General features: G+C 49.2%; 1 protein-coding gene across 1 annotated transcript in view; it reads right to left on the minus strand.

Moving 5' to 3' along the window:
* ABHD12B (abhydrolase domain containing 12B) overlaps positions 1-24,806 on the minus strand; it is a 36,443-nt gene that overhangs the window by 5,637 nt on the left and 6,000 nt on the right. The window contains exons 2-11 of the mRNA XM_032775556.2: positions 22,800-22,921; positions 17,663-17,762; positions 16,626-16,745; positions 14,653-14,683; positions 14,242-14,287; positions 14,025-14,154; positions 12,191-12,231; positions 11,415-11,494; positions 8,380-8,462; positions 6,068-6,146 (exon numbers count right to left, since the gene is read on the minus strand). Coding sequence (XP_032631447.1) covers positions 6,068-6,146; positions 8,380-8,462; positions 11,415-11,494; positions 12,191-12,231; positions 14,025-14,154; positions 14,242-14,287; positions 14,653-14,683; positions 16,626-16,745; positions 17,663-17,762; positions 22,800-22,921 — 832 coding nt within the window. The remainder of the gene's footprint in view (positions 1-6,067; positions 6,147-8,379; positions 8,463-11,414; positions 11,495-12,190; positions 12,232-14,024; positions 14,155-14,241; positions 14,288-14,652; positions 14,684-16,625; positions 16,746-17,662; positions 17,763-22,799; positions 22,922-24,806) is intronic.

The following is a 24,806-nucleotide window of genomic DNA, read 5'->3' on the forward strand; positions in this document are numbered from 1 at the left end:
GGGAATCACACATCCCAGAGAAGTGCCGCATTTGCAAAGCCTTCCGGCCGCGTACTAAGAAGGAGCGAGACCAACGCCTCCGGACGCTCCTTATGGAAGCGGCACTTCACCCCCGCGCCGTCGCACCGAGCGCGCTCAGGCACCGGATCCCTCCGGCACCGCGAAAGCGCAGCGGCACCGCCCGTCTCCGGCACCGGCTCCTGGAAAGAGGTCCTCCTCGTCCTCTACCCGGCTAAGCAGCCCCGGAAGGAGCACCCGATGCCCGACGCCGGCCGCGCCAGGGGCTTCGTTGACTCCGGGCCGGGCAGGTCCGTCGAGTCCGATCCCTCTTAGCTCCCCGCCAAGATCTGGGGTTGAGCTCGTAGTCCCGTCTACGCCCGAGACATTCGTCGTCGCAAGGGACCTTATCGCCCTGACGGAGCCTGGGCTGCCCCAACCCCCGGCACCGCCGGTGCGGGTTGTACTTTCTAAGGGCAAGCCGACGCCGATGAGAGCACCGTCCCCGGATTCTCCGGTCCGGCACCGATCTCGCTCCCGCACCGCTCCAGGTCACGGCACCGATCCCGGTCCAGAGGGAGGTCTGCTTCGAGGCGCCGCTCGCAGTCCCGGCACCGCTCTCCCCGGCGGCACGTCGGTCGCACTCGCGGCGCCGATCATCTTCACGTCGGTCCCGGTACTCCCGCACCGTTCCGGCTCCAGCCATCGCTACCGCACCGTGACTCGAGAAGCCGGTCACGGCACCGAAGGTCCAGATCCCGGTCGACCTCCTGGCACCCGCGCTGGTGGCAGGTCCCGGTCCAGATCCCGGCACCGGCATGACTCACGCACCGCTCCCCGGCACCGAGGAGGCCGTCGCCGTCGAGGGCGCTGGATTCGCACTACTCGCGTTCCCCCCCCGTGGCCCTCTCGACAGGGTTCAGTCTCTTCCAGGACAGATAGCGTCTACCTGGACGTTGACAGGTCCGCCGCCCTCTTCCCTGAGGGTCACCAGGAACATGGCCCGCAGCAGTGGGGCTTCTGGACGCCCTGGGCATACCAACAAGCCCAGGGGTCTCAGCAATTTCCGCCGCGTCCGGCCGGTTCAGAGCGCAGGGCTCCAGAGGCTACGGTTTCTCGCCCACCGCCATCCCCTGCAGAGGAACGGTCTCCCTACCCGCCCGAGACCGAACCCCCGCAGGTGCCAGAGACAGCGGTCCACTCTGAACCGCCACCTGACCCACTTCTGCCAGGTGTCTCCTCGTCATCCTCGCCGGATGAAGCAGTGGCGGGACGACGACCACCGGTCCCCCCCCATTGGACCTTAGGGCTCACCAGGACCTCCTCAGACGCGTTGCGCAAAACATGAGCATCCAAGCCGAGGAGGTCTCCGAGGTTGCCGACCCGGTCGTCACGATACTCTCGGCGGATGCGCCCACTCGCGTCGCCCTGCCCTTCATAAAAACCATACAGGCGAACGCCACTACCATCTGGCAGTCTCCGGCCTCCATTCCCCCGCTGCTCGGGGTGTGGAGCGCAAGTATATGGTTCCCTCGAAGGGATATGAGTATCTATACGTCCATCCGCCCCATGTTCCCTCGTCGTACAATCTGTAAACGAGAGGGAGCGACATGGACAAGAAGCTCCGGCTCCGAAGTCTCGGGAGGCGCGGCGTATGGACCTGCTCGGCCGTAAGGTCTATTCCGCCGGAGCGTTTGCAGCTGCGGGTTTTCAACCAACAAGGCTTACTTCAGCCGCTACATATAATTACCTTGGAGGCAGCTGTTAAATATTTAGGGAGCTCTCCACAGACCTCGGCAAGAGTTCACGCCCTCCTGGAACGAAGGCAGAAGGGTCGCACGCACTGCACTGCAGGCGTTTAAGACGCCGCTGACTGCCCGCTCGACCATCGCCTCGGAGCACTATGCGCCGCATCTCCTTGGTACAGGTCTCTGTCTCCCTCCGGAACTTCCAGGGCACAATACAGGACCTTCCGTTCGAGGGCCAGGGCCTATTTTCTGAAAGAGACCCGCAGCCTGCGATAGTCTAGGACAACGGGTCATTATGCGTGCCCTTCGGATGCACACGCCTGTTACGCAGCGTCGTCCGTTCAGGACCGCACAACAGCGCAGCCCTTTCCGCAGCCCAACAAAGCAGGACTTTGCACAGGAGACGTAACGAAGCGTCAGGTGACGACATTCTGGCAACATGGGGCCAAACTCAAGGTCCTCCAAGCCATCCTCCGGTACGAAGCCGTCTCTTTTGGAGGAGCCCGGGCGCTGTACCATTTTTTCCTGGATCCATCCCCTCCCTTTTCCAACCGTCTCTCGTTCTTCCCCCCGGTGGCGCCAGTTACTACGGACCGTTGGGTCCTCGCACGCTGCGGCTTGAGTACCACCTGCAGTTTGCTTCGTGCCCGCCCTCCCGCCCTCCTTCCTCGTCCCTCTTCAGGGACCCCTCTCACGAGCAAATCTCCTGCAAGAGGTTGCACGCTCCTTGACAAGGGAGCCGTGGAGGGGTGCCGGAGGATGAGACGGGAAAGGGGTTCTACTCCCGTACTTCTGAATCCCCAAGCCAAGGGAGGTCTCCGACCCATCCTCGATCTCCGCGGACTCAACAGATACCTACTCAAATGAAGTTCGCATGGTTTCCTTGGGCCATTTTCCCTTCCTTGGTCCCGAGGACTGGACGTCGCCCTCGACATGCAGGTCGCCTATTTCCATATCTCCATCTTTCCGCCCCATCGCAGATTCCTCCGCTTCATTGTCGGCGGCAGGCACTATCAATTTCACCGATCCTTCCGTTCGGATCTTCCACGCCCCGGTGTTCACCAAGTGCATGGCCGTAGCGTCGCCTTCCTCCGTCGCAGTCGGGTGCACGTATTCCCTACCTCGACGACTGGCTTATTCCGGGGGCCTTTGCAGGATCGAGTCCAGGAACACGTCCGGGTGGTCAGCCACCTTTTCTCCCACCTCGGCTACGACTCAATGTGGAGAAGTCCACTCTATCCCCTACTCCGATGAACTCAGGCATAGAGTTCATCGAGCCTTTTGGACTCCACCATAGCCCGGGCGGTCTTCTCCAGCACGGTTCAGACGCTGTCACCATCATTCCGTGCGCTACAGTCGGCACCCTCTGACCTCCCTGCGCACTTGCCTGACGTGCGTTGGGGGACATGGCACCTGCACTTATCGTCACGGCGCACCCCACTCCGCCTTCGGCCCCTCAATCCTGGCTTCATCCCTCACTCTGTTCGCGAGCGACCTTGGACGAGGTTGGTCACGATTCACAAGGCGTCTCCTTTCTCTCCAATGGTGGCTAGATCAGTCGTCGTCTGTGCGGGGCTTCCATTTATCAAGCCCGCAGCCCCTCGCTGTCCCTGACGCAAGACGCGTCCGATTTGGGGATGGGGGCTCACCTGGACCTCCGGACCCAGGGACGCTGGTCTCCTTCCTGAGCTCGCCCTGCCATATCAACGTCCAGGGAGAGAGAGCTGCCGCGCTGGTCTGTTCTCGTTTTCGTCGTCAGATCGGGCCACTGTGTTAGTCTACGACAAACACGGACAGCAGTTTACTCCGTGAACAAGCAGTGACGAAATCTCCTCTCTCTCTCGGAGCAACGATATGTGGAATTTTGCATAGCCCACTCGTTCACCTTGATTGCCTTCCTACTTCCCGAGGTCCTCGCAATACCCGTGGCTGCGCTCAGCCGGTCCTCAGCTCCCACGATGGTCCTTCGCCCGGACGTCGCCCTTGCTCTCTTCTGGCAGTGGGGCATCCCGTGGACCTCTTGCAACGCCGCTAGGAACAGGAAGTGCCCGATTCTGCTCTTCCAGGGCCGCGAGCCGGGCTTTCGGATAGCGGGACGCCTTTCTAATTTTCTCTGTGAACAACGCACACTCTTCTATCTTCCCCCCGTTCACCGTTGGTTCACAGGTCCTTTCGAAGGTGCGCAGGGACAGGGGCCGCTTGTTTTGGATCGCTCCGGCGTGCCCGCCAGCATTGAGGTACTTTGTGCTGGCCTGTCGGTAGTCGACCCGGTTCCCCTGCTCTTCACCTGGACCTGACTCACAGGGACACGGCCCGCCTTTGTCACACCGACTCCAGTCGCTGCACCTCTCGGCGTGGCCCTGAGTGGTAACTGGTCGAATTACATTGCTTCTTCCCCAATGACAGGTCCTTGGAAGTAGAAAACCATCTCCACCAGGGTGACATACGTACCCAGTGGAAGCGTTATGTGCTTGGTGCGCGGAAAAACGCTTCATCCCACCGATGTCTCCATACCGGTCATTCTAGATACCTTTGGTCGCTCAGGAGCAGGTCTGGCAGTCTTCTCATCCGCGTTCACTTAGCGGCATCTCCATCTTTTCACCCAGGAAGTGAAAGACAGCCGGTCTTCCTCACACCCAGATGGGTTTCCAGATTCCTCAAAGGGCTGGAAACCCTTTACCGCAGTTCGCCCCCCAGCCCCCGTCCTGGATCTCAACCTGGTGATATCTCCGTCTCATGTCTCCCCCGTTAGCTGCTGGCTACGTGTTTCCGTCTTTACTTGGCTGCTGAAGGACGGCATTCCTGTGGCGATCACTTTGCTCGGCGCGTGTCGAGCTGCGGCGCCCTGTCGTTGTGGATCCCCCGTATACTTGTGTTCCATGGGCAGTGCAACTGAGGCCACACCCCGGCATTTCTCCCAAGGTCGTTTGCCCTTCATTGTCAACCAAGACATATTCTGCTGTCCTTCTTTCCAAAACCGGCACTGACTCAAAAGGAACCAGCAGTTACACTCCTTAGACATGCGCGAGCGCTCGCCTTTTTACATACAGCGAACCACCATTCCGTAAGTCCGCCCAATCTCTTTGATTGGCCGTCGCGGAACGAGTTAGAGGTTACCAGTTTCTCTCAGAGGATTTCCTCATGGTAACGTCCTGTATATGGACCTGTTACGACCTGCCCATCTTCCTCCGGCAAGGAACGGCGCACTCTACCAAGCCCAGGCTTCAATCGCAGCGTTCCTCGCACGAGTGCTTATCCAGGAGATCTGCAGGGCAGCGGACCTGGTCCCAGTGCAACCTTTGCTACCCTTCTGCCCTCGTCCAGCAGTCCAGGGATGAGCGCCTTTCGGCTCTGCTGTGTTGCGCACAGTGACCTCTGACTCCGACCCCACCGCCTAGGTCAAAGGCTTGGGAATCACCTACTGGAATGGGTATGAGCAAGCACTCAGAAGAAAACACGTACTCACCTTTGTAACTGTTGTTCTTCGAGATGTGTGCTCATATCCATTCCACACCCGCCCTCCTTCCCCACTGTCGGAGTCGCTGGCAAGAAGGAACTGAGGAGCGGGCGGGCCGGCAGGGGTATATATCACCCGCCATGGCAGCGCCACTCCAGCGGGCCGGCAGGCCGCCCCCTAGAGTTGCTAGGGTAAAAGTTCTCCGACGAACGTGCACGCACGGCGCGTACACCTACTGGAATGGATATGAGCAACACATCTCGAAGAACAACAGTTACAAAGGTGAGTAACCGTGTTTTCCTCCTCCCTGCCTAGCCCAGATGCTGCTGCAGTGAGAGCTGGGGGAGGGGGAGTCTTCTCTCCCCACTGTAGCCCCTGAGCACCCTCTGCCCCAGCCTTGAGCCCCCTCCCACACTCAAAACACTTATGTGGTGGGGCCAAGGGGTTTGGTTACATACACCAATATGAAGGTGATGTCTCATATTACTGCACATAACAAAATTCATTCTGCACATGGGTGGGAAAAATCAGAGGGAACCCTGCTTACACCCATAGGAGATACTGCTCTGTCACACTGAAAGGGCTGCTCTTCCTTCTCCCCCTCCCCGCCAAAAAAAATCCATCTGTGTTGTATAGAATTTTTATGCCCCGAGTTAAAAACAGCACATAGGACATCAGAGATTCTTCTCAGTGAGCAGCATACAAAGGAATCTATTCTACAATTGAGAAGTATAGGTGATGCCACTGCTGGTAACAGGGTCTGTTTGTAAAACAGAACAGTCCCAGACTTCCTATAGCCTCACCTTTCCCCAACATCCTAACAGCACAAAGACATAGAGTTGGCTTTAATCATGAGAAAAGTTACCTTTCTACCCAGGTGGACGGGCAAGATGGGGTCATCTTCTGAATGCAAAATCAAAAGGGGACTGGACAGCACTTTAACACTAAGGAAAAATAGAGTATGTTAAAGAAACACACAACTTCTGGTTATTTAACCTGGTGCTTACCAACAAGGGGCAGTGTTAGGATCCAAGTCTGTTAATAATATTGGTTTGAGGGGATCTCTCCCAGCCCAAAGTGCTGCACTGTTTAGCTGCAGTTTGGACCTTTAAGATTTAAGAGGAGAGTGCACTGAGTTTTTAAAGCAGAACATTATCTGCACAAAGTGTAGAAACATCTGAATTTCAGGACTCCGCAGCTACCAGAAATACTCTCCCCCCTATACACCCTTGACAAATGCTGAAGTCCTAGACACTATCCTCTTCGTAATCTCTTGGAATAATGTACTTTACGCTCAAATCACTGGTGATGCTGCTTGTAGTAAAAGTCAAAGTGATGCAGCCCTGCAGCGGTTTGGTAGAGAAGTGAGTTCCTTCCCCTCCTCAAGAAGGTGGAGGTCCAGGCACTGGATAGCTGAGCTCTGTGATGCATAGGGTGTTCCAGTCTTGGGATGGCCAGGTAACGCTTTGTAGCGTACTCATGACAGGGACTCCATGGTAGGAAGAAGGCCTTAATATAGTCGCTAGTTCTAGTGCAAAATATTTCTCAGTAGATCACTCCTTTGTCTCCACTTGACTACAGAAGCACGGCTGAAAACGTGTCTGGGCTAAAAAGTGGTTTATTCTGCTTGACCTGTCATGCTTGTAGCTTCCCTACTCACCCAAGAGTTTGGGTGAGTCTCTCTGAATATGCGAGGCTTTAGACAGTCCCACATGACATTCTGATAAGTAAGCTGCAGAAATGTGGGCTCACTCAAACTAAGTGACTATATAATTGGTTAAACCCAGAAAGAGTTGGAAGAAAGTCTCAAGTAGGGCTCCACAGGGATCTGTTCTGGGTCTGGTGTTATTTAACATCTCTATTAATGACCTGGAGGTAGGAATAGAGAGCAGACTGATCAAATTTGCAAGTGAGACAAAGCTGGGGTGGAGGGTGCAAGCACTTTGGAGAATAGAGCTAAAATTCAAAGATATCTTGATATACTAGAGAACTGAGCTATAGATGATTAAATGAAATTCAGAGATAAATGTAAGGTGCTATGCTTGTGGAAGAAAAAACCAAATGAACAAATATAGAAGGGGGTAAGTGGCTTGGCAGCAGCACTGCTGAGAAGGATCTGGGAGGTGTGGTGGATCACAACCTCAACAGGAGTAAAAAACACAATGCTGTTGCAAAAAAAAAAAAAGTGATTTAGGTTACATTAACAGCAGCATAGCATGCACATCACAGGTGATAGTACTGCTCTACTAGGCACAGGTTAGGCCTCAGCTGGAGCACTGTGTCCAATTTTGGTCACTGCTGTATAGAAAGGATGTGAAGAAACTGGAAAGGATCCAGAGGCAAGTGACAAAGATGATCAAAGGGATGGAATACAAGCCCTGTGAGCAAAGGCTGAAGGAACTGAGTATGTTTAGTTTGGAAAAGAGGAGATTGGGGGCGGGGTAATGATAGCAGTCTTCAGATACTTGAAAGGCTNAAAAAAAAAAAAAAAAAAAAAAAAAAAAAAAGGAGGATGGAGAAAGGTTGTTCTCTTGCCACAGAGGGCAGTCAGGAGGCAATGGGTTCCAACAGCAGCACAGCAGATTTAGATTCAATCTCAGGAGAAGCTTCCTGTCAGAACAGTAGGACAATGGAACAGACGCCTCGGGAAGTCATGGGAGCTCTTTCACGGAGGTTTTCAGAAAGAGGCTGGAGCCATCTGTCTGGGATGGTTTAGACCAGTGGTTTTCAACCTGTGGTCCATGGACCCCTGAGTCCGCAGACTATGTCTAAGATTTCCAACGGGGTCCGCACCCTCATTTGAAATTTTTTAGGGGTCCATAAATGAAAAAAGGTTGAGAGAAACCTAGATGAGGGACAATGGGACTGAATTTATCTAAACAGTGAAATCTGCAGTCATTTTGTAGGTGACTAAAGCATGTTTTTGGCAGCAGAAGTCTCTCAGAAAGCTAGTTACTGATACTAGCTAATTTCCATGGGAAAAAGACAGTGTGATATGAAAATCTAGCTTCCAAGAGGCTGAGTTTCTCAGTGCAGGCTGTCTCAGTGATTCCTCCGCTGTACAGAAGATGGTTTGTATTGGAACCAGGAACAGGACTTTGTTCATAGTTGCTAGCCAGTCCAGCAAGATGACATTCATGCTTCAAGCATAACAATAGGTCCAGAAACATTACTCACTTCTCATCATTACGGAAAAACATGTCACCCAACGCCAATGAGTCAAGGATTAAGTACTCAAATCCTGGGAATTGACGGTAGATCTGTTAAAGAAAGAGGGAGAGTTCAGTGCAATACGCCACCTTTCATCTCACTTTTCATCCACTGCAAGAAAATCCCATTCCATCTGCTTCCACCAAGAGAAGCAAGACAAATGAGGGAATCTCAACACAAACTGCACCAGCAAAGCCATAGCTGTGTGTAAACAAACCTTGCGAGCAGGCAGTTGTGCCAAGGAAAAAACCCAACAAACCTGGCTTTTGGCTGCAGCAGCAGACTGGGATAATGAGCATACCAGATCAGGTGTGGGGGGAGGTAGGGGGAATATAGGGGAGCCAGTAGCTACATGAGCTGTAGCTTGGTGTCAGACAGAGCCCGTTTGGGTCAGGAAGCAACAAGTTTTTCCAAGTGGACAAGTGAATTGTATCAGAAGAAAATGTGCCTGTGTTAGAGCCTTTTAGTGTCTGTTTCTGCTTAACCCTTGGCTCTCACTGAGCATGGGGCTGAATACTGCACTCAAGGGCAGAGGGCTCCCATCCACACCACACTGCAGACCAGTTCCCCTGCCTGCATTTGTATGGAGTGGTGTCAGATGGAGACCACTCCAGATTCTGCTCCTTGGCTTTTCAAACCAGGCCCCTCTCAGCCTCCTTCCCACAGTGCTAGGATGGGAGTGGGAGTCCCTCTTTACATTTTCACATGATGCACAGTCAACCTGTGGAACTCCTTGCCAGAGGATGTTGTGAAGGGCAAGACTATAACAGGGTTCAAAAGAACTAGATAAGTTCCTGGAGGATAGGTTCATCAATGGCTATTAGCCAGGATGGGCAGGGATGGTGTCCCTAGCCTGTTTGCCAGAAGCTGGGAACAGGTGACAGGGGATGAATCACTTGATGATTCCCTGTTCTGTTCATTCCCTCTGCAGCACCTGGCACTTGCAACTGTCATCAGACAGGACACTGGGCTAGATGGACCTTTGGTCTCACCGCATATGGCAGTTCTTATGTTCTAAGATTAGGGTCCCTGTTGTACCTCTTAACTGTCCCTAGTTTTGCAGGACATTCAGTTTGTCCCCCTGCACACTCCCACCCAAGGGATGGGTCCATACTTCCCATTCCTACAGCTTTTTCATTACAGTAAAACTGAACACGAACAAAAAACTCACCAAGTCTGAGCACTGCCAAGGTCAAGTATTTACCCTGCCATTGCTTTGCATCGCTGACCAGCATTTGACAAGTGCCATTTCTTCACAGTTCTGTCAACACACAGGAGCGGCACCAGGGTTTTTGGCGCCCTAAGCAGGGGTCCTTCTGCACCCCCAGTCGTTGGCAGCAGTTCTGCAGCAGGGGGTTCTTCCGCACCCCCGGTCTTTGGGGCACTTTGGCAGCGGGTCCCAGAGCGAGCGAAGGACTCCCCCGCCGCAGAATTGCCGACGACGACCCAGGGCGCGGATGGACCTCCTGCTGCCGACTTGCTGCCAAGGGCTTCAAAATGCTGCCCTCCCAAATCCTGGCGCCCTAGGCGACCACCTAGGTCACCTAAATGGAAGTGCCGGCCCTGCCAACAAGGGCTTCCCCCTCCTTACCACAACTGAGACAGTTGCTGGTTTTGAAGCCCCCTCTCCAGAAACAGAACATCCCCGTTCCAAGTGACACCTAAACCAGGAGCCCAGGCATGGTGTATCCTGGTGCTGTAGATCTCGACTAAATGACATTTCACATTTACCCCTCTCAAATCCACACACTAATTAATAGAAAATGAGGAGATCCTAGCAGGACCCTGTTGTGCCAGGTGCTGTACAAACAGAACAATTAAGGCTAAGAAATAGTCCAGGATTAGCAAAAATCCCATCCAGAGCTGAGTTCCAGGGCAGCATGCAGAGGTTTGACACATTTCAGAGCACTTCCCAAAGTTAGGAACGCGCAATTGCCATGTTACAGGCAAGCACAGATTATGTGATTTGCCTATAGTTATGCAGCGCGGCAGTGGGACCAGAACCCAGATCAGCTTGTGCCCGTTCCACTAAGACAAGGTCAGGAAAGGCACAATTTCCATCTACAGAATGTGTCAAGTGGCCTGATCATTCTAAGGTCTCCCACCTTCACGAGCGTTATCACCAGCTTTGATTCACTCCCCCTCCCTTACCTACTCTGCATGGAGAACATTTACAAGACAACTGTTAGTGAGAACCCTCATTTGTGTCTTTCTGATCCCGAAAGAACACCAAGGGCCTGGAGATGAGGTTACTGTGCCATGTGTACCATGAGTGAGGCTGGCTCGCATTCTGGGGTGAGCTTGCAACCCAGGAAGGGGAGGAATTCCTTAGAGACTGACCCACCTCTGCACTCTAATCCCAGGCTGCCCCGGTAACTAGAGAGAACACCAAATAACTTAAAACAGCTCTGGGAGCTGGTCTCAGTTACAGCAGCTTCCCCAGCACTGCCTACAATCTCTGCAGTGCTCTGGGTTGCAGTCCTACCCTGACATGCTCTGCTCACCATGCACCCTAGGCCAGGGCTTGCAAGGCAGCCTTATGGGCTTCCTTCCACAGTCACTGCATCATGTGAACGCCCTCCCCCACAGCCTCTTTACACCACACGAGGCATTTTACCCAGTGTGGGGCCAGAGCAAGGCAAGGATCACACCCTTGTTGATTTGCAGGCGAAAAGATACTGTGTTTGGAGGCTGTGGAATATGGTATTGTCTCCCATAGGGCAGCAGCTTTAGTGCCCACATGAGTTAGTGTCCCGAGATGGATTTCATCCCAGAGATAGCCTATTAGCGAAGGACCTTCCCAGACAAGACTGCCATTGTGTTTCCCAGTGCTGAACGCTGGTTGATAGCCAAGAGCTACACCAGGTGTCAGACATCTAAAGAATGCTCCCTTCCCAGTCCCGCGAGGGAGATGTAGCCAGGCTACTTAGAAAAATCTCACTGGCAACATGCACTTGCTTGCCACGTGCAGCTGTGCAAGTATGCAGAGTCTGTGGCCTTACCCTGGTAATGGGAATATGAGCTGCTGCATCCCGAATGTTGGTGTAGGCTGCTTCCAGAACAATCAAGTCCACCTGGATGCCTTGGAAAGAGTAAGGAGTGTGAAGTGATCAGTTAGGCTACGGACCATTCAATGTCCTTCACACTGCCTCCATGCCTCCCACCCCACCCGAAAACCACGCACAAGTTAGCAAATCCAGTATATGAAAGCCAGGTGTTCTCATGTACTGAGCATCTGTATTACCACCCATCTGCTCCCACACACAGCAAAACGAGGAGATTACAAACAGTCCCTTGTTCTGTCACTATTCAGAGACTGTGCCTAATCCTGAAACAGGGGTTGTTGGTGTCTTTCCTGTGACTAAAATGAGCTCAGGATCAGGCTCAACCTGGATACTTTGAAACTTAAAGAGGCTGGACAACAACTTCAAGTTACTGCAATTTCTAGGTCTGCCCTGCTTGGCACTTGGACAGTGCTAAGGAAGCAGAGAACAGCTGCCAACTCCCCTCCCATGGAGGGGAGTTTCCAATAGATGCAGAGCCAGCTCCCTGGTCCATTCACCCACCCTGCACCCCCAGGAAATGCCAGAAGCACAATGCACTCCTGCACTCTCCGGCTGACAGCCCTTTGGAGCTGAACCTAGCCAGTGTGGTGTAGACAAGCCCTTAGATTGCTCTAAGGTTGGCTGTGGTCACAGCGAGCTGTGACTGACTCTCGCACCTCTCAGGTCCACCCAGCTGATGGGCTAGCCCCTGGTTATAAACATTTGAGAAATACCTTTTTCTTCAAGCAATTTTCTTGCAACGTTTGTTGCTACTCTGTAAGAAAGGAGACAGAGGAGTCGGTGCATTCTAAAAGGAGATGTATCGATTAAGGCCAGAACTGACCATTGGGTTCATCTCACTTGACCTCCCATGTAACACAGCCCAGTGGACTCCCCTGAATCAATTCCTGCTTCAAGTTCAACAGTGGTGGTTGAAATGGGATTTCTTTCAGAAAGAGATCCACTCTTGACTTAAGTATTTCCAGGGATGGAGAATCCATCACAACGCTTGGTAAGTTGTTCCAATGGTTAATTTCCCTCATTGTTAAGAATTTGCTCCTTATTTCTAGTCTAAGTTTCTCTAGCTTAATCTTCCAGTCATTGGATTTTGTTCCATCTTTCTCTGATGGACTGGAGAGCCCTCTATCAGATTTCTGTTCCCCATGTAGATACTTTTAGATTAAATCAAGACAGCCCTTTAACCTTTCCTTCGTTAAGTTAAATAAATTGAGCTCCTTGAGCCTGTTGCTATCAAGCGGGCTTTCCCAATCCTGTAATCATTCTTGTGGCTCTTCTCTGAACCCTCTCCAATTTGTCCCAACATCCTTCTTGAATTGTTGACCCCAGAGCTGAACACTATATTCCAGCAGTGGTCACACGAGTGCCAGATACAGAAGTAAAATAACCTTTGCTCCTATGCAAGACTCCCCTGTTTATACATTAGCCTTTTTGGCCACTGCATTGTACTGGGAGCTCACGTTCAGCTTCCATATCCACCATTACCCCCACAAGCCTTCCTGAGTCCCTGCTTTCCAGGATAGAGTCCCCCAGCCTATAATTATGGCCTACATTCTTTGTTCCCAGATGGTAGGACTTCACATATGTTACAGCACAACCAAGTTTGCTTATGGCTGCCCAGTTTATAAGGTGACTGAGATCGCTCTTTATCAGTGACCTATACTCTTTAGTATTTACCAATCCCCCCCAATGTTTCGGTAACCAGTAAGCTTAACCAGTAAGCTTTATCAGTAATTTTGTTTTCTTTCAGGTCATTGGTTCTTGGCTCTATTTTGATCAATCTCTACAGACCCCTACTTAAAAAAAAACCCACTACTCAAAGATAAATTCTCCATTTGCAATTACAATGAGATGTACCAGCTAGCCAGTTTAATCCATTTCATATGTGCCACGTTGATTTTATGTGTTTCTAGTTTCTTAAACAAGATGTCATATGGTACCAAATCAACTGCCTCACAAAAAAGTCTACGTATCACAGCATCATTACCTTTGTCAATGACAGTTGCAAGAAACAGTTTGCAGAAATCTATTTGCCCTAACCCCATGTTGATTGGTATTAAAGAATTAAAAGAAGGTAAAATAATTATTAACTTTATCCCATATGAGCCATCCCATACATTTTGGCCAGGACTGATGTCAAGCTGACAGGCCTAGAGTTACCCAGATCATCCTGTCTACTCCTTAATGTTGGCACAACTTGAGCATTCTTCCAGTCCTCTGGACCAGGACATTACATCTCTTCCAGGCAGTCTATGGAGTTCAGTGACTTAGAAGTCACTGAAGAAGTGTGAGTACAATGACATTTTCCTACTATAAACAAGGCCTAATGGGAGAAATAGAGGATTGGACAGGATTTTCCTTTATTTAAAAAAGTTTTAGCAGTAGCTCAGATCAGAGGGGAGAGAGATCTGCATTACATGTTTGCAATTAAAACCCACTCTGGTATTTTAGGTTATACAGCAACTACCCATTTGTTCAGCAGCACAAGGGATGCTTCACTACAATCCCTAGACTCTACATCCTTTGGCAGGTCTCCAGTACCACACTTACCCACTACCCAAGGAGTGTCCCCAGAAGAGCACTGTGCTATTTCCACTCCGGGCTTTTACCCAGTCATAGAGGCACATGGCGTCTGTAGTAAATCCCGTCTCACTTGGATAGCCACTAGAGTCCCCATACCCTGGGAGGCAGCAGATTAGTGGTTATAACATGAATAACAAAATTTTAAATAGTGAGACAGCTTTGTTTTTTGTTTTGTTAAGTTTACCTCTGTAGTCAAGAGCCAGTATATGGAAGCCTGCACCACTCATCACCTGTTTAAGAAATCAAGCAACATTACACTTAAAATGGCAGACTAGAGAAACCAATGTATTTATTGTACAAAACTCAGAGCTACCATAGGGTGCCAGAAGAACCATTTGACAATGGCACATCCCCAATCTATGGAAAAAAAGGATTGGTACCAGCTAGACTCCTAGCCATCACTCCGACGTGTGCACTTGGCTTGCTTGTGTTAAAAAAAAGCAACCAAGCAGGATTTGGCGATACCAATCTTTGTTGGCGAGGTACACTACCCTGGGAAGTGAGATAAGCAGTGTTAGGGATACCATCTGAGCAAGTACACCCCACACACTGGGCTGTGGGAGTCTCAATACCCACTCGTATCGGTCTGACCTACCTTCATCAAGGAAACTCGGTGCCCTGAAGCCCTGTAAGAGAGTTTAAAAAAAAAGCTTTAACAAGGATTCATTGATTGTAAGATCAAGTCCTGTTTACCGGGGGCACCTGGATTATAGGCAAAAGGAGGGAATGAAGCTTCTTTAAAGACAACAGGAAGCTGAAGTGCTCATCAGCGTTTTTAAAATGGATTAGTCTGTGCACTGTGGCCCTACATTAGAGGAAAGTTAAATCTGAGCACGACTTAGGAGCCAACAGTTTGCAGCTGGCCACTTTCACAGATCAGTTGGCCTATTCTTTCATTGAATCAGCCCCAGGAAATTTTATTCACCTGCAATTAGATCCAAAATGGGTGTCCTGGCCTCTAGAGTATGATATGAACAACCTTAACACACACGAGTTTAGAACGAACTTAACATTTCTCCAATATTTCAAGAGCAAGTTATTTTATAGCACAATTTTTTCATATTGATTAGTGGTCAAGTTTATGGTTGGGGGATGGGGGGGTTGAAACAGCCACTACAAGATTTGGGAGTAAAGACAAAAACTTTACCAAGCAACAAGAAGTTAATGAACCACCTAATATATTAGCACCCAAGGTGCTATAAAAATTGATCACTAAAGACTTGAAGTGAGAGCCAGCGAGATGGAAGCCCAGCACTCTATTTCAGTGAACGTGCACCAACTCTGGAGAGCACAGATATATGGCCAAAGTCCACAGTTGCTGAAATGCCAAAAAGAAACAAAAAGGAGGCTCTGGCTATTTAATGTTGTTTAAAACGGGTCTGCCTCAAGGGAGAGGCAATTTAGATCAATAACTTGTTTTCAGACTCAGCCAAATAAAGAGCATCGTTTAAAAGAAATCCAGTAGAGTCTGCACTTTACAGCCATTCCAAGGGGATTGGAGGACAGCTCCTCAAGGCTGGCTATGATGGGGCTCACACAACATTTCGGCAGTATTTCAGGGAATGACGGAAATACACAGGTGGGCCAAATCCTGACCTGACTCTCTCCATGAGATCAGTAGGTTCTCCAGGTCCAGTCAGGGCAGGAGTTGGTCGAGAAGGAGGCTTCAGGCGCAGGGGGAGGCATGAGAGGAGAAGGCACAAGGCAGACATAGGGGAAGGACAAAATGAGCAACTTGGACTGAGCAAAGGGGCGGGGCAAGGGATGGGGGAATGAAAGGAGACAGGAGCAGGAAGAAGTTAAGTTGCAGCAGGCCGTGAAGGCGAGAATGAGGAATCTGACAGGTATGGAAGGACCAGGGAGTCAAGTGAAGGGATTTTAGGAAAGGCTGGACTTTGTCATAGCATCAGGCCAGGCAAAGGATCACCACAGTAGTATTTTGGAAGGCTTGGCAGGAAGGCCAGAAGGAAAGGTGAGCAGGAGTCAAGGCAAGAGAATCGAGGCCTGGAATAGAGTTTTGCAATGGAAACAGGAGAGGCCATGCAGACAGAACTGGCAGGCATGAGGGAGTGTTGTGAGGACTAGATGCAGAGGTGAGTTAAAGAGGGAGGATGGAGGAGTTGTCCACAATAATGGAGAAAGGACAGGCAGACACTTCAGTCTGACATGCTGAATTGACAGAGTTCTCTTTATAGGAGACAGTTAACTGTTCTTAAACTTTTCTATGGTGGAAGCCGCACAGTGCTAGGTATTCTACAAGCAGCTCCTGCCCAAAGAGCCTACAACCGAGAAGCACAAGAAGTGGTTGAGACTGAGTGGATACCAGACAGTATTACAAGCCACATCATAAAGCCACCAGAAAGTCAGGAACAAGTCTGCTGTCTCTATAAGAAAGGTCACAAGAGTGAAAGCAGTGTGTGTTGGCACAGGGGGGACTTCCAGAGTTTACAGCCAAACTATTCCTGCCTTCAGCTGACAGCAGCAGCAGATGTCACTGTCACAAGCAACACAATATGCCCAACATAATGTAGAACCACCTACAAATTTAGTATTATTCATGTTAGTCACCTGTTACCTCCATTGCCATGGAGGTAAATTATAATGGGATTCTCGTCTGCAAGAGTTTCTTCATACCAGCTGTGGTCCTTCCCTTGAGCTTCTATCCCCCTGCTACCAGGCAAAACATGCCTAGAAGAACCAAGAGTAAGTAATTAACAAGCCTGCTCAAGTGCATCTGGATATTCCATTGCTGATCAAAGGAGACACGCTACTGTTTCATGAATCAGACACTGGGAAGATGAATAAGTGTATTTAGTTAATGGTCTTCAAAAGCCAGGCAAGCACAGCTTCTTGTTAGGTAGAGTCCTGCCATTTCTCTGCCCACTTCTCTACAAAGAATACCCTTCGCAAAGGAAAAACAATCATTAGACCAAACACTATTTTTAATTCAGCAGAATATAATGCAGCATCATTTCTTGGTTTTAAAAAAATAGCTTCATATAATCACAGTCCAGTAGCCAGGAACAGCTACACTGCAACAGATACTGCCAGATGTGTCCAATGTACAGGAATAATGGGGAAATACTGAATATCCAATGGTGGAACCAAGGCACACAGCGCTCCGCAGCACACCGTTGCTAGCTGACCCAGCTTGACATTCAAGGCAGATTTTCACTACCATGCCCATGTGCACATGGACTTTGTACCTGCGCTGCTGCACCTCGGCATACATGGGCAGGTGGCTAAATATCAGGCTATGTGTGCATACACAGATCTGGTCAATGAAGAGTCAAGCCCTTTGCATCCAGATACAGATGCTGTTTTTATTGTTCACTCCTACAAAGCACGTTCTGGAGACATGCAAGCTCTTACTTTGCTTTGTCGCTCAAGCGTACAGCTTTATGCAGAACGTAAAAATAAAGTTTTAGCTGGAGAATCTAGAAAGCTTAAGTTGTGACAGATTTTTACATTGCATGCCACATGGTATCCAGGGGTTAACAGAATTTGAGATTTGGAATTCTTAGACTTCACCTGGGTATATTATGGTTCAAACACTTTCCCTCTGCTAGTCCATGAGAATCCGAGTGATCTGGTTGTTTACTCACCAGATGCCGATGGTGACCTCTGGTTCGGTTGTGAGATAGAAGTTTATAGTATGGTTCAGCAGCAATTCGGGTTTCCCAAAGTCCACAAAGGGAAATGCCACTGAAAGAGACCAGTCACAAAATACTAAGTGGCAATTTCTCCCCCTACAGTGCAGTAATCATCCTATTGATAGCTAGTCAGTATAAGTTCATGTCCATAGTCACAAACTCAGCAGAGTCTCAGATTCCTAGGAAGATGTTTCATGTTATTGTGAGAACACCCAGTTCCCAGCCTATCATGGGTGGAATCTTCTGCACCCAACTAACTCCTCTCACTGATGTCAAAGGGCTTTTCACCTTTGGCTTCAATGGGAGCCTAGGCAGACCAGCGTCAAGCAGTTCTGAAATCTTTCCCCCTTCAAGTGTATATTATACACAGCACTTCCACAGAGAAGTGATTGTACATATTTATACTACCTCTGCAGGCCTCAGGAGTTCATCTAGTATTCTAATCCAACCCCCTACGCAAAGCAGGGCCAACCCCAAGTAAATCATCCCACCCAGGGCTTTGTCAAGCTGGGCCTTATAAACCTCTAAGGAAGGAGATTCCACCACCTCCCTAGGGAACCCATTCCAATGCTTCACCACCCTCCTAGTGAAATAGTGTTTCCTAATATCCAACCTAGACCTCCCCAACTGCAACTTGAGACCATTGCTCCTTGTTCTGTCATCTGCCAGCATTGAGAACAGCTCAGCTCCATTCTCTTTGGAACCCCCTTTCAGGTAGTTGAAGGCTGCTATCAAATCCCCCGTCGCTCTTCTCTTCTGCAGAATAAGCAAGGCCAGTTCCCTGAGTCTCTTCATAAGTCGTGTGCCCCAGCCCCGTAATTGTTTTTTGTTGCCCTCTGCTGGACTCTCTCCAATTTGTCCACATCTTTTCTGTAGTGAGGGGCCCAAAACTGGACACAGTACTCCAGATGCGGTCTCACCACTGCCAAATAGAGGGAAATAGTCACTTCCCTTGATTTCCTGGCAATGTTCCTACTAATGCAGCCAATATGCTGTTAGCCACCTTGGCAACAAGGGCACACTGCTGACTCTTATCCAGCTTCTCATCCACTGTAATCTCTGGGTCCCTTTCTGCAGAACTGCTGCTTAGCCAGTTGGCCCCCAGCCTGTAGCAGTGCCTGGGATTCTTCTGTCCCAAGAGCAGGAATCTGAACTTGCCCTTGTTGAAGCTTAGATTTCCTTTGGCCCAATCTTCCAATTTGTCTAGGTCACATTGGACCCTCTCTCTACCCTCCAGCTCATCTAACTCTAGCAGCTTAGTTGCACCCTCAGGAAGTTTGCGGATAACACCCATCCCATCATCCAGATCATTAATGAAGACGTTGAACAAAACCAGCCCCAGGACAGACCCCTGGGGCACTCTGCTTGATACCAGCTGCCAACTAGATGTCAAGCCATTGATCACTACCCATTGAGCCTGATCTAGCCAGCTTTCTATCTATCTTTAGACCATTCTTTAACTTGTTGGCAAGAATACTGTGGGAGACCATATCAAAAGCTTTGCTAAAGTCAAGCTATATCACATCCACCCCTTTCCCCATATCCACAGAGCCAGTTCTCATCATAGAAGGCAATCAGGTTGGTCAGGCATGACTTGCCCTTGGTGAATCCATGTTAACCGTTCTTGATCACCTTCTTCTTCTCCAAGTGCTTCAAAATGGATTCCATGAGAACCTGCTCCATGATTTTTCTAGGGACTGAGGTTAGGCTGACTGATCTGTAGTTCCCCGGATTCTCCTTCACTTTTCCCACCCTCCCCCCTGCCCCGAAGATCAGCACTATATTTGCCTTTTTCCAATCATCTGGGACCTCCCCCGATCACCAGGAGTTTTCAAAAACAGCCAATGGCTCTGCAAATCACATCAGCCAAACTTCCTCAGCATCCTTGGATGCATTAGATCTGGCCCCATGGACCTGTGCACATCTAGCTTTTCTAAGTAGTCCTTAACTTGTTCTTTCACCACTGAGGGCTGCTCACTTCCTCCCCATATTGTGCTGCCCAGTGCAGCACTCTGGGAGCTAACCTTGTCTGTGAAGACTGAGGCAAAAACAAAAAAGAAAAAAAGCACTGAGTACTTCACCTTTTTCTACATCTGTCACTAGGTTCCCTCCCTTGTTCATTAATGGCCCCCTTCACTTTCCCTGACCACCTTCTTGTTGCTAACATACCCACAGAAACCCTTCTTCTTACCCTTCACACCCCTTGCTAGCTGCAACTCCAATAGTTTTTTGGCCTTCCTGATTACACCCCTGCATGCTCGAGCAATATTGTTATACTCCTCCCCAGCGATCTGTCCAGGTTTCCACTTCTTGTAAGCTTCCTTTTTGTGTTTAAGCACAAAGATTTCTCTGTTAAGTCAAGCTGGTCGTCTGCAATATTTGCTATTCTTTCTGCACATTGGGATGGTTTATTCCTGGGCCCTCAATAAGGCTTCTTTAAAATACAGCCAGCTCACCTGGACTCCTTTCCCCCTCATATTAGCCTCCCAGGGGATCCTGCCCATCAGTTCCCTGAGGGAGTCAGTCTGCTTTTCTGAAGTCCAGGCAGGACTGGCACTAGTATTTTCAACGCCCTAGGCGCGCTGCCATTTCACCGCCCTAGGCGCGCTGGTCCCGTGGCTCCAGTGGAGCTGCTGCAGTCGTGCCTGTGGGAGATCCACTGGAGCAGCGGACCATCCGCAGAAATGCCTGCGGCAGCTCCACTGGAGCCGCAGGACCAGGGGACCCTCTGCAGGCACGACTGCGGCAGGTCAACCGGAGCCATCTGCCACCCCCCCTGCAAAATGCCACCCCCCAATAATCCTGGCGCCCTAGGCGATTGCCTAGGCCACCTAAATGGAAACGCCGGCCCTGAGTCCAGGGTCTGTATTCTGCTGCTCTCCTTTCTTCCTTTTGTCAGGCTCCTGAACTCAAACATCTTATGGGCACTGCTGCCCAGTGACTAATTTCTACTTCCACCCACTTCTACTTCTCCTACCAATTCTTCCCTGTTTCTGAGCAGCAGTTCAAGAGGAGCATGGCCCCTAGCTCATTCTTCCAGCACTTGCACCAGGAAGTTGTTCCAAACACTCTCCAAAAACTTCCTGGATTGCATAACATAAGTTTCCTGCACTCTCTACATATAACAGCCTCAGCATCCCTGGCAAAGGCAGAGCTTGCTCAGTAAGGTATCTTGGAACAGGCTGCACAAACTTAAACTCAAGTTGACAGCAATCAGGAGTATTTTCAAATCCTTTATTTTGGAAAAAGCCTGAGAGTAAAAGTAGGCCCTAAAAATATGCCTGCAAAGTCTGAGGCACTGGGAACACAACTTCTCCCTTGTCCCTCCATTAGCTACTTAAGTGAATTCGAAGGCACTCCAAGCTCCTTAAGCCTGGCCTTGTGATTGAGGCAATGACTGACTATGGGAGTACACACTTACTCATGCGGGGAATTCTGCACCACTGCACATGCGCAGAATTCATGTCACCTGCAGATTTTTTTTCCTCCACAGAAAATACTTTCTGCTGGCAAGCCGCTGCAGTTATGCCTTTTGGCCACCAGGGGTTGCTGTGGGACCAGGACAGCAGATGGCTCATTGTAGCAGCCAATGGAGAGGAGAAGAGGCTGCATTCCTTACAGTGCCCTGCCTTAGGGTGACCAGACAGCAAGGGTGATAAATCGGGACAGGGGTGGGGGTGCAATAGGAGCCTGTATAAGAAAAAGGCCTAAAAATAAGAACTGTCCCTATTAAAAAAAACACCGAGACATCACCTGGCCCCCCCAGACAGGGTCAGGTGACCAGGTGAAGATACACAAGGTGGGACAGAATGGGGCACATAGGGCTGCGGGGGGGGGGGGGGAATGTTCCTGACTGAATGGGAGAGGCTAGGGTTCAGCTGGAGTCTGCATGGGGGAGGCTCCCCAACAAGCCTTCCCCCCCGCCCCCCACCTCAAAAAAAAAATAAAATAAATAAATCTAGTTCCATAGTTCTCCCATTCATACCCAACCACCTTCCAGGTTCCTTCCCAGCAATTACTTCCCTCTCGTTCAGCTCCTCTGTTACCCCCAATTCCCCCAAGCCTTTGCACAACTTCTGAGGGATGCAAGAAACATTTCTGTCTTGTAGTTTAAAGGAATGACAAACTTCTGTATTAAGATTCCTAGTAAGGAATCTATTTGTCAGAAACATTCCCTGAATCTTTGTCGTCTGTATTGTTACAGACAAGCTTGCTGACTGGTATTTTGAAATAAGTGACCAAAATAATTGAAACTGGCCTGATTATATTGTTTCGGAGGGATAACTGTGTTGGTCTGTATCAGTAAAAACAGTGAGGAGTCCTTGTGGCACCTTAGAGATTAAAACACATTTAGTTGGGCATAAGCCTTCGTGGGATATAACCCACTTCATCAGATGCATGGAGTGCAAAATACAGTAAGCAAACAAATATATAGTACATGAAAAGATGGGACTTGTCTTACTAAGTGGGAGGGTCAGTGCTAATGAAGCCAATTCAATTAAGGTGGATGTGGCCCATTCTAAGCAGTTGACAAGAAGGGGTGAGTATCAGAGGAAAAATTTTGTAGTGTTAATTCAGAGTGGATGTGGATTATATTGTTATTTTGACACAAAATATGCAGAATTAAAAAAAAGTGTGCAGAATTTAAATGTTTTGGTGCAGAATTCCCCCAGGAGTAACAAACGTAATGCCATCAGGAAGGTCAGGCCAATGAGGGATCTCTCATTGTCCCCTGCCTTCATCTGAAGCTGCTATTCTTACTCACCAACCCCAATGCATTTCTCATCCCACCAACCCAGCTGCACTGCAGAAAGGTAGTCAATCTGCCCTTCTCACCACCACCCCGCTTCAGGTTTACAATAAGGTTTTTATTTCACATCCCAGAAATCTCTTGAAATTAGCCAGAATCCCCCAAACAGTTACTTTCAGTCTTAGCCCTTGATACATGTTCATGCATAGCTGATACTAGAAAAGCAAACATGTACACTTTTGCTCACAAGCTGCCCCTTTTGCTCTTTGATAATCAATAGAGAAAAATGCAATGAGTGCCACATCATTTCTTATCCACACAAGTGGGAGGAATACTTACTAATGTTGAGAAAGACAAACTTGGCCAACAGCGCAGGAAAGAGACGTACAAGGAACGGTACAGAAACATAAATAATTAAGAGATGCAGAATTAGGGTTTTGAATAACCAGGATGCCCTCCTCCTGTAAGACAAATAAGTGCCATTAATATACATTACTTTAAGAAAACATTTAGAGTTAGTTTAGGAGTCTTTATGTAGGATATGGAGGGGGGTGGGGTTGGGTCAAGTCTCTAGCTTACGGACACAATTAAAAAAGGGACCTAGAGTTTTGCAGGGGTGGGTTTTCTTCCACAGCAGTGGGGAAGTTAAGGTTCTTGCAAAAGCTATTTTAAAAGAAGTCACTTCCCTGTCAGACACTAGAAGCCTAAGCCCACCAACTGCTTGATTTGCAGCAGTACTGCTCAGCAGTGCCGCTGCCTGCAGAGATTCAAGTTAATCATCTTTTGTATTCTATGCGAAGTCTGAGAAATGATCCTCAGGTACTTCAAGAGGAGCACGAACAAGCTGGAGCACTTCTTCAGCGTAGAGAAGGCAGCATGTGCCCAGAGATTTCCGTATTCTCATCAACAGCCTGTTCAATCTTCTAAAGCCTTCATGAGGCAAAACGGGCAGTTAGCCAAGTCCAGATTAGTACACCGGTGGGTAGCTTCAGGAGTGGACTGATGTAAATCGGGGATGCCACTGGCAAGTGATCAAAGCAGACACTGACTTTCAGCATGGTCCACAGTTTGCAAGGGGTGTCCACAGTCACACTGTGTTGTCATCTCACCTTTTGGAAGAGGAGACAGCAGCTGCAACTCATTCTAAAATGGTTCAGTGCAGATGACTGTCTCCAGGGTACACTGAAGCATGGAAGTTCCTTTGTGGGGTTGCCACTCAGGTATTTGGGACATGAGCATTATCCCAGCATTCTTTCCACTGGGCCTCAGGATTGAATGAGGGCACTTTTAGAACTTTAGCTGGATCCCAAAAAAGCCAGTGAGAATTCAGGCATGCCTTCGGCAGGTTCTGGAAGTCTTTGCAAATTGGTAAGCTCAGGTTGGCCAAGGTTCAGTTGTATGTATCTCTCCCTGGATTGGGCAGGGGAAAGAAGAGTATGTGCACTAGAGCGTGCATTCATTAAACAGTTGTTGATTTTAATGTTCCCATTAGGATTCTAATCATGACACTAAACTGCAAGTCCAGAGATTTGGTACATGAGCTTCCCACCCAGACTGGTAAACAATATTCAGAGGCTGAGCATACCAGGGATAGAATCACCTTTCAAAGTGTGTGCACATCAGTGCCCCATGCTGTGCCTAAGAGTTTTCAGACCAAGCTAGTCCTCACTTTTTTTAAACACATCTTTTCCAGTGGCGCTTCAGAAGTCAAGTTTCTAAACCTCGATATTAAGTAACCTCCACTGCACACGCTACTCAGTTTTTAAGCCTTATTTCTTTCCAGGAGGCAAGATGCAATAAGTATTTGCTGTCTGAGATAGTTGGGCAGACCTAAGTTTTTCCACCTCACCATGCGGCGAGAGGACAAAATGTTAATTAAATGCTACTTGATTCATTCAGGCTCATGCATATCCTTCACAAGCTCAGAGTATTTTGATATACTACAAATGTGCACACAGAGTTCAAACCTTTAATGGCTAAAAAAATAAAGAGAATCCTACAAAGTGTGGAAATATGGATGAATGGCTAAGGAGGGTTCTAAAGAATATAGGTCTTCTACTTAGAGGGAAAGAGCTAAAAAATAATGAAATCAAGAAGGCTGAGGTGTTTAATAGCTACTTTGCTCAGTCTTCACTAAAAATGCTAATGGAGACCAAATATTCAACACAATACTACAAGGGGGAAAGGAAGACAAGCCAACTTAGGGAAAAGACATGATAGAGAATCTCTTACACAAGTTAAATGTATTCAAGTCAGCACAGCCTGATATTCATCTAAGGAAGGGGTGGGCAAACTTTTTGGCTCGAGGGCCATATCTGGGTATGGAAATTGTATGGGGGGCACCAT

The sequence above is a fragment of the Chelonoidis abingdonii genome, chromosome 4 (assembly GCF_003597395.2).
Source record: "Chelonoidis abingdonii isolate Lonesome George chromosome 4, CheloAbing_2.0, whole genome shotgun sequence".
NCBI lineage: Eukaryota > Metazoa > Chordata > Testudines > Testudinidae > Chelonoidis > Chelonoidis abingdonii.